The sequence below is a fragment of the Myripristis murdjan genome, chromosome 18 (assembly GCF_902150065.1).
Source record: "Myripristis murdjan chromosome 18, fMyrMur1.1, whole genome shotgun sequence".
NCBI lineage: Eukaryota > Metazoa > Chordata > Actinopteri > Holocentriformes > Holocentridae > Myripristis > Myripristis murdjan.
In genome coordinates, this window is record NC_043997.1 from 15,493,584 (window position 1) to 15,503,621 (window position 10,038).

At 41.4% G+C, this 10,038-nt stretch overlaps 1 protein-coding gene across 1 annotated transcript; it reads right to left on the minus strand.

The window, feature by feature from the left end:
- Positions 1–3,547: 3,547 nt before the first annotated feature.
- LOC115377089 (homeobox protein HMX1-like) lies at positions 3,548–6,531 on the minus strand. Its single transcript, XM_030076967.1, has 3 exons — positions 5,943–6,531; positions 4,992–5,189; positions 3,548–4,013 (listed from the first exon to the last, which is right to left on the minus strand). The coding sequence occupies exons 1-3, from the start codon at positions 6,190–6,192 to the stop codon at positions 3,592–3,594; spliced, it is 870 nt and encodes a 289-aa protein (XP_029932827.1). The 5' UTR covers positions 6,193–6,531; the 3' UTR covers positions 3,548–3,591.
- Positions 6,532–10,038: the final 3,507 nt, after the last annotated feature.

Here is a 10,038-nt window from a genome sequence, read left to right on the forward strand (position 1 = left end):
CTTGCAATTTAAGCAAAAAGGCCGCGTCTTGACACATTTTACAGCAGGTAAACTTTGCAAATAAAATCCATTTATTTTCCTCCCTAAGTTTCTTAAAGAAACAAATGAATAAATAAATAAAAATTCCAACAACTGTTGAATACGGTGCCTGTGATGATTAAGTTTTTGCATATGAGCAACTTTCAGACTTCTTCCTGATATACAAAGTTTAACTTATTTCCTGGGACCAAATAAATACAATATTAAAATACAGCGCAAGTAGCCTAATTCAAAATATAATAACATTAATAATGGTACGACTACTACTACTAATACAAATCACGCATTCAATGACTGTTTAATAAGTAGATAGATTTAATAATTTAATGCCCCAGCTAGCTAAAAAAAAAAAAAAAAAAACTTTCTTCAGTCCGAATGTGCTTCAACAAACTTTCGAAGATATTGCAAATATTACATATTTTATTGCATATATTCATCATTGTCATGATATACTGTATTTTCAAAGCTTTACAATCTGGCATGTGAAATGCCAAGTGAAAAGAAATCGTCCTCGTCATGAATAAGAGTAAGGCCATATAAATACAAATAAAAACACTACTGCAGCGCAAAGACTGAAAACCGATTCAAGACAAAAAAAAAAAAAAAAAAAAAGTTGGAAAATATTACAAAGAGGCCTAAAGCGGCGGAGCAACAATGCTGATCACGTGAGATGAGAGATTCAGCGTCATTCTGAGGGACAACATGAAGCTACATTCATTCATTCATATGACATTACTGCTCAGAGTGGTGAATGTGTGATAGGCCTTCTTTAATGCATGCATATTTGCTAATAATTTAAGTACGCAAACGTAATAATAATAATAATAATAATAATAATAATAATAATAATAATTCAACTAACCCAAAGTTATTTGGGGGAAAGACAAAAAGTGGCACATGCATGTTTTGGATTAGTTGATATGTTGAGAAAAAAAGTTGGAGATTTATTTTTGATTTACTGAGCCCCATTAACAGAGGTGACAGGCCTATGGCTGATGCCTGGGAACTTAAGTCCGGCTGGCTGCCATTGTCCACACAAGTCATCTTCCACATCCCAGCCGCTTGAAATCATCAGTCTGCATCAAACAAGCCAAAATATTTACCAGAATTGGAAAAGTAGATATAAGGCGCAGCGTTTGCAGTTGGGTACACGACAGGGAAAGGCATGGGTAACAAGCATCCTCCCAGCAGGTTGCTATCTTTGTAAAAAGTCGGTAATTGCACGTTTTTCCCTGCCTCTGAGAAGTGGTCTGCGGCGAGGGGTCCCTCCATGTCCGTGGATAGCTGTCTCTTGAGCTTGTTGCGGCGGTTCTGAAACCAGATTTTCACCTGCGTCTCGGTGAGCTGCAGCGAGTTGGCCAGACACGCCCGCTCGGAGCTGCTGAGGTACCTCTTCATGTCAAAGGTGGCCTCCAGCTGGAAAATCTGTCTCTTGGAGAAGATGGTCCGCGTCTTCTTCTTCACCGCCGCTTTGGCGTCTTGCTGCTGCAGCTCCGACGCGTCCTCGGCGCTGTGCGCACTTTCCGCCCTGGGACAGGAGTCCGAGCCGGGCAGGGCGGCGTTTTCCCCGCTCTCTGCAGGACAGGGGACCCTGGCTTTTGTCTGCACTGTGGAAATGAAGCGACAAGACTTGCTTTGATGCAGTATAAAAGTAAAGTGTCATGGTGTGTTTGCGACAAAAGCTCTGCGCGCAAATGGCTGCACAGTAAAGATATCCGTGTGTTTAATGTAACTAAAAAGGGGGTTAAACTTTCTTCAGTCCTCTGTGTATAACCTATTCACTGGTTTAAATTTAATTCAAAGATTTATCAGCCCACAAATGTGTGTTTCTCGTATTCCCCGTCTGGGTAAACGGGGTCCAGGCGGCTTCACCCTCAACTTTACCCCTGCACACAATATTAGTTTAGCTGGGAAGACACTGACTCAGCCTCTCTATGATTTTACATTCCCTGGGTAATGTGGTGCTCACCTGTCTCTCCTGGTCTGCTGTCAGACGCATGCTTCTTCCGGACGTCCCACACCTCATCATACCGGGCTTTGAAATCACCTTTACATCCACTGTCAGTCTGTCCTCTCGGATCATCCAAGTCCCTGCCGCTGCCCTTCAGGTTGAGGATGCTGTCAATGGTGAACGTCAGAGAGGCAGTCCGACATGGGGTATCCTCTTTGTTCATATTCTCTGGCGTTTAATTTGCTCCAGCAAGATTCCCAAAACATGGACGTGGATCTTTGGATGCTCCAAGCACCATTGCTCCTCGGTTGCAACTAGAGGACAGCGCAGCCGGCGCACCGTTATTCAATGAACCGGAAGACTGTGGTTTAGCAGCTTTTGATTGGTGAAGTTGAGGGGCAGATGAGGGCGGGATGCATATTTACATCTGGCTGCAAAATTCTAGCATTAAACACTTTTCTGTCATCTGAGATTATGCCTGCTTGGTTAATGCACCGTAATGCACAGGGAATTAAATATATTGCGCGACTGTATATTTTTTTCTCCTAGCTACAATAAATAGGAAAACAAAGGCCACTCTATAGCCTACGGTGCTTTTTGTTTTTCGTGTCATTTATTCCAGGGAAGCCTATTCGGCTGTCCAAGAGGTGTGTAGGCATATTCTGTAAATGTAATCCAACCTCTGAATTGGCCAGTTAGTCTATTCTTGCCCACATACAATAACTTTGTCACTGTGGCTGCATATTTTCAGCATTAAAATCTTAAATATACGTGGAGAATGCATTGACTTCTTGCATATGCAGGCAAACGCTCTACCTGTGCAAAAGCTGCCCTGTCAAGGAAACCACAAGACACTGTGTGCATAACGAACTATTTTATTCACATGTGGACATATTAGTGTACAAAAGTTTGTAAGAAATTATTTTAAATTAAAAAAGAAGAATGTGGCAATCAAAGAATATAGCTGTATGACATACCCATGCTCTTCGCTATAAAAAAAAAAAAAAAAAAAAACACACACACACACACACACACACACACAAACACCCAAACGTCTGTCAAGTTTCTACGTCGAAGCCCAATCAAAGGTTATAGTGCATAGATGTCCCAGTGGAGCATTCATACATTTTGTGTGAATAATCAGCACAAAATAGAGTAGCTGACAGTTCTGTGACTTTGTGTGAAATGTCCACAGTTTGGACCAGTGGACAGGATTTTTGGTCAGCCTACTGCAGTGAAAAAAAAATCCATCTTTGAACCAAATAGGCCTGCACTGAGTTTTAAATCTGATTTTTCATAAAATACGTGAAAACAAAAATCTGACAGAGAGGTGGGATAATTTCACTTGTCTCCGATGTAAATCCACTTCTTTGAGGGATATAATTCAATAACCTGGAGTATTGCCTATATTAAAACAAACAAACAATAAAACAAGACAAGTGGACTTATCTGACCCCTTCCTTCAATAATAAAGCAATTTGAAGACATAAATATGAAACCAAATGCTACTATGGACATTTTGCAGCATATAGGCCTACATCATTAGAGCCACCACCACCAGCAGCATCTCCACCCCACTACCCGCTTTTAATGTATTAAAGTCACACCAGTCCAGTCATTTGCGAAGTTAGGAAAGACACCGGGTGAGCGAAATGGGTAAGAGGATAGTTAATAGCACTAGAGAAGCCAACCACGGGTGGCGACACTTGAGGCAGGCTGGTCAGTGGCACAGGCGGGGGGTTCTCGCGATACAACACGGGAACCCGGACTATCCTCTGGACCGGGTAGGGGACGGCGGCTCCGCTGGCCTCCATGTCCGCTGCGATCTGCCTCTTCCACTTGTTCCTGCGGTTCTGAAACCAGATCTTGACCTGGGTCTCTGTGAGCTGCAGGGAAGCGGCCAACCCTGCTCTCTCCGAGCTGCTCAGGTAGCGCTTCAGGTCGAAGGTGGACTCCAGCTGAAACACCTGACTGCGGCTGAACACCGTGCGCGTCTTCTTCTTCCGCGCCGCTTTCGTGTCACCTGAGAGGGAGAGATGCAATTTTGACTTAAAGTTACTGGATCCAATTCAGCATAATCCCCCAATAAATAAATAAATAAATAAATAAATAGATAAATAGATAGATAGATAGAAAGAACTGTATGGCCTCGGGTAGTTGGCCTAACCATTCACAGTTTGACCTTTTCCCATAATTTTAGGCCATTTTCAAACAAGTCATTAGTCTGCCCAATAGTGCCCAGTTTTAAAATAGAATATCCCTCAAATCACCTTGACTATTAGCCTTTCCCATATACTCACATCTTCAGACAGCTGTATGAATTGTAGACTGTGGGTATAGCCCATTCAAGTCTCTTATGTCTCTAATGAGTGAAGTCGGACCACTTGGTAGAGTAATCATCATCATCATCATCGGACACAAAATCGTACCAAAGGATGCGAAATAATGTTAGAGAGTGTGTCCGGAAATGGACACAGTCCGTAGCCTATATTTGTAGGCAGTTCTGTGTTAAGTGGATGCTGTATCACCAGGCAGGCCTGCAGAGGTCAAGGTGCCTCAGAGGTGGACAAGGAGAGCTTTAGGCCTCCGAAAAGCAGCCAAAACAAGACGATGACTAATCTCGAGACAATTAACGCTTAATAATGTTACTCTATATAGATCACTTAAAAGACAATGTAAGATGTAAAACTCAGACGCTAAATTTTGACACAGATACCGTCCACCACCTTCTGACAAGAACAATTATACCAAAGCCAAAACTGGGTTACAGCCACATCCACCATTAAAACTTGATGTGTGTTTTTCCCGAGTTGTTTTTGACAGCGACATTTGTTTAGGTGTGTATCAAATCGGTTGCTATGGTAACGGCTATGCTTTTGCTGTGTGTGAGGCAATAATTCGCGGGGAAAGCGCATGCGTGATGAGTTTCCATTTCTGCAGACCAAAGGGTGCGTAATAGTTCTGATTTTTTATTTATATTTTTTCACTGATTTGGTGTCACCTGTCTCACTGCCGTCCTCTCTGGTGCAGCTTGAGGACCGCGCGTCCTCCTCCTCTCTGCCGTCCGTCACACTGCAGTCTCCTCTCTCCTCCGGCTCTTCGCCGTCCTCCGCAGATCTAGATAAAGTCGGGGAATCCCGGTCGCTGCTGTGCACAGGGAGTCCCCGTTCATCCGAGTGGCTGTGCTGATACTGTGGGCCTGAGAGGGATGTTATGGGAGAAGTCTGCAAATGTTGAACACCCATCACTCTGGAGATGCCCACAATTAGTTGCACAAAATCTCGCATCTTTCAAATTGGTTAACAGCATGAGAATCACACACATTCGTGCCCTCTGTTGATTCCAATATTATAAATAGCCTATGTTATGCATCAACTCTCTGCACTGCTGGCAAACCCTATTTGAAGCACCGTGGTGAGATTACTGTGAAAAGCGTAAAGGCTGCTACAACCTATGGAGTAATATTTGGAGAGTTGCTGTGTTTTACGCACGAGTAAACAGACTTTCACGTATTCGCCTATAGCAGATATGATGTCCACTACTGGTCTATTTGAAGCATCAGAGTTAGATTTTATGTGATTTTGTTAAATGTAGAGGTTGACGGTTGCCCGTCGCCCCGGTCCAAATAATGCGTGTACACTTTTACGCATGGGGTAGGGACTGATTCTTGCATTATGTAATTATTTTTAACGTTATTGAATTGAGAAAATTACCATTGCAAATGGTCGCTGATATGTTACATCACAGATAATTGCTGTCACGACCCCGTTTGGCACGTCTGGCTTAGTCTGATCCTGATTATCCACATAGGCTATACAGCATTAGATGGAAGATGCGCCAATATATGAAAGGCGTAATATACAAACTATGATTGTTGCGCCCATAGCTGATCGATTAGAGTACAAACAAACAAAAAAAAACACAGATTACACAGGACAAACTCGACACTCACTCCTTGAGCTGCTGTACGGCTTGCTGGGTGATGTCTCGCACCAGTTCAGTAAGTCGGTGCCGGTCAGACGTCGCGTCTCCAGCCCCGGAGAGGACACTTGTCTGTGGACAGTCTCTTTCGGCTCCGTGGCCTCAGTCCGGTCCTCAGCGGAAACCCCTCTGTCTGCAGTCCCAAGTAAATTCTCAATGTAAAACGACGAGCCTCTCGAAGCAGGACCACGCTGTGATCTCGGCGCTTTATCGTCAAGCATACTGAGGTTTTCTATTTGTCCCTTTCCACCCGCTTTTAACCTTTTAATTATGGCGCTGTAGCTACTATAAAGTCATTCCCGTGGATTTCTTCTGTTTCCCAGCAGTGGTGTCTTCAGCTCCTCACAAGCCACACCGACGCGATCCATGAGAGCCAGCATAGCCCGAGCCAGTTGTCCGGTTGTGCGAGATCCAGCCAGAAATTTCGTCTTAGGTTGAGCAGAGCATAAAGCGAGGAGAATTACTTCAGAAAAATCAGAGAATTCCTCGTCTAATGCCCTCCTGTTCGCTGTGTGATAGTCCGCCTTGGGGGGGTCGCAGAGATGCTTTATTTAGGTCAATTAGGGAGCAAACCAAAGCAGAGATACAGTCTTGTCCTCAGGGCTGAAGATGCAGAGCTTCATGGAGAATGGCACAGTACCGCCTATTGGTTACATCGGTCCTTGCACACTGTATATTTATTATGCGCACTATAAATTTACTGTGTCATGCAGATTACGCTCTTAATTACACTCTTATTTTAATGTAGCAGAAGCCAAGACCGTGAAAAAATCTTTCTCTGATGCACTTTATTTTTTTTCTCAACGAGAGAGGCGCTTGACTGGCCACTCTCTGGCAAATAATTTTTTTTTCTTTTTTTTAAGTGTAAGGGTTTTTTAAGTGAAAGGGTTACCCCCACTGAGGCTCTGGCTCTTTGACAAGGCATGTCTTATAGCTAATGCTGTTATTTTTCCTTCATTAGCTATACAGGGGAAACGGTTTAAGTTTATTGAGCAAAAACACACTGCAGTAGCCTAAACTACTATACTTTAAGCCTTAGTTCAATTAACAGACACAACAAATCTTTGAGAGTTTATAACTTATAAAATAGGCTGTAGGCTAAGTGATGAAAGTGGCAATGAGAAAGTGGGCACATAAGCCTACAACCTACAGAGTACTAGGCCTACAAATTTGAGTCGAATTTCTTCTTCTTATTATTGTTAGTAGTAGTAGTAGTAGTCGTAGTAGTAGTAGTAGTAGTAGTAGTATTACAGAATTTAATAATTATTTTAATTATATGTTTAGATGAATAGCATGTTGGCATTGTAAGTGTCAAGAATTGAACCGATCATATTGCTCGGTGTATCCTCACACTGCAGCGTGCAAAAAAAAAAAAAAAAAAAAAAAGGTCATGTTTCTTGGTGAACATGATTCCCTGTGAGTGTGGGTAGGCCTGTCACATGTTAGCCCTACTTTAGGCCTAATCACAGTGGATTTAAATCTTAGGCGTCAAATCTTAGGCCTTCCCCACGGTGCGAAGTAAAATAAAGCCCAAAATAAGCCCAAAAAATAATTTGACTTGAAATTCCCTGAAACTCCTTGAAATCCAGTTTTATGCGCAGAAGGCCCCATGTCCACCGAGGAGGTGTAATAGCCTATAGCCTATTAGACTTTTTATAAATAGCCAATCTATCTATCTATCTATCTATCTATCTATCTATCTATCTATCTATCTATCTATCTATCATCAATGAATAAAAGGCAGGGAGTCCATTTTAATCCAGTGGATGTAAACATATTAATGAGTTTGTATGCAGACGGTGCACATTTATCTTAAAAAAAAAAAAAAAAAAAAAAAAAAAAAAAAAAGTGAGTCATGTGTAGAACCACATTGACACCATAGCCCAAAGTTTTATTCATTGTTGTCCATTAATTCATCTCTAACCAGACTTACATTTCCTCAATGGATGATATGTGACTGTGCACACCAGGCTGGTGGCGTCGTCCAAAAAAAAAAAAAAAAAAAAAAAAAAAAAAAAAAACAGGGGACAGCAACTGAAGATGAAATATATAAATAATAGCCGCATGCGTTTGGTGATTTGCACTTAAAAAGGCGACGAGCTTTAAATCCAGTAGATTTCAGATTTTTGGACAAATATATATTTTTTTTATCTTGACTCAACAGCATTCAGTATTTGTATTTAAACTACCACAACAAATGTAGCTGAGTAGCCTAAATTTAAGCCACAGCCACCAAAATGCTGTTAAAACACGCCCAGACTATACGTAGCCCACAAAACCAAACCAAACCAAATCAAACCAAACCAAACCGAACAAAATAAAACAAAACTAAACAAATCAAAACACTCACTTTCCATCTCCATCCTGCAGCTGCGCTCACTCAGATTATATTAGATTAACATGTAGACCTAATCTCCAGTATCACAAGAATTATGTTCTATCAGTGCGACCAATCACATCATGAGTGATAGAGTTATTAGTCGATGCTTTTTTTTTTTTTTTTTAGACATTAAGTGTCATACACATTTCAGTGCAGGACCTATGCCCTAACAAACTGACAGGTGTCTGTGTGCACAGAGTCTCAGTGGAAAAAGTACCTGCAGGGGTTTTATTCTGAGCTGGCAGTGAATTCGCGCTGTGCGGCCTGATATTTGAATGTGAAGACACAAACTGCTGTTCAGAGAAATGACTGGCATCCTTAGAGGGGCTAGTTCTTGATAAATAAACGAATATTCAGCCCAATATAAGTATAGCCCAAAATAAACCTCCGATAGTTAACCCGGTTCTATATGCGCTTTGATTTGAACTGAACCAACGAGGAAACTGAGAAAGTCAGGGCTTCTTGAGCAGGTCAGGCTCACAAAGCAAGTCACCATGTTATCTGACCCAGAGTTTAAGTTAGCCCTCTCTCTGGAACTGAAGACCAAGGGTTTGCCTCCTGTCAGGGTTAACAAACTCACTAAACTCGCTTCCTGGGAAAGGATAACACCCTCTAAATTAATTCTAGCGTGGAAATCTCACGAAAAAATATGAAAAATAATATGCCACCTAATAGATTATAGTTTATAGATATGCAGTTCTGTATTAACTATGCCCTGCCTACACAAGTATCGGTAGCCTAATTCAAATGTAAGGAAAAGGAAAAGGGTCCAGCTCCAGCCCACACACCACAAAACATCTTGTTTCATTTTCAACCTGATGGACACAGACAAGCCCTCCTGCCCCGCAACACACACTTTCCTCTGCGCACATTTTTGTTTTCATCCCATAAAATCTATAAAACGCTATTTTTTCCCTCTGCAATAATAATTTTACACGTTCCTCAGGTCCCACTGAATTCAGCGTCAGTGGAAACACCAGTAAAGAAACGCAGAAGCTGGAAAAAAAAAAGTCCGCTTGGCATTAAAAAAAAAAAAAAAAAAAACTGCGACCAGTGGAGTAAAACACCATGAGTTTGAGTTATAATAGGATTAAAACACTATGAAAAGCTTACTTTCATCCGTAAGGAACTGTTCAGAACATTCCAGCTTTCAGCGGTATTGATCAACAATAGATTGAATGTAACAGTGTGTTTTTTTCCAGGAGCTAATTGCAGTGTTGCAAATGCCATGCAGCATTGCAATTAATTGTACTCAAAGAATCAGAAAGGAGAAATAATAATCAGTTTAATCCGTGTACAGCATGAGAAGGAGAGAACAACAAACCTTTTGTGTAAGTAAAGGAATTACCCAAAGCTCACAATTGTTCATTATTGTACCACTAAATTGACTTCTATGAAAGCCTCTTTGCAAATATCGACCTGATACTCTGGCTTCTACTAGCTGAGTAAACAGTTGAACAGGGCCAGAGTCACTGTGTTCCCAATGTGCAAGAGGATTTCAGGTGCAAAACATATAAGAGTTTGTCACTCTTATCTAACATTTTATGTGTAAGCTGCATTCAGGTAGTATGTGAAAAGTTGGCGTTAATTTAATTATGGACACCATTCTGGTTCAAATACAGGCTTGTTAAAGAAAATTACTAGTTTAAATCCTTAAACTCCTGTTTTCTTTGAATTTCCATTTAAG

Excerpts from the sequence above, each read along its gene's own strand:
- LOC115377089 (XM_030076967.1), bottom strand. The coding sequence starts at position 6,192 with ATGCTTGACGATAAAGCGCCGAGATCACAGCGTGGTCCTGCTTCGAGA. Across the intron at positions 5,190-5,942 it reads GCCGTACAGCAGCTCAAGGA|GCCCACAGTATCAGCACAGC; the intron begins GTGAGTGTCGAG and ends CATCCCTCTCAG. Across the intron at positions 4,014-4,991 it reads AGAGGACGGCAGTGAGACAG|GTGACACGAAAGCGGCGCGG; the intron begins GTGACACCAAAT and ends TCTCCCTCTCAG.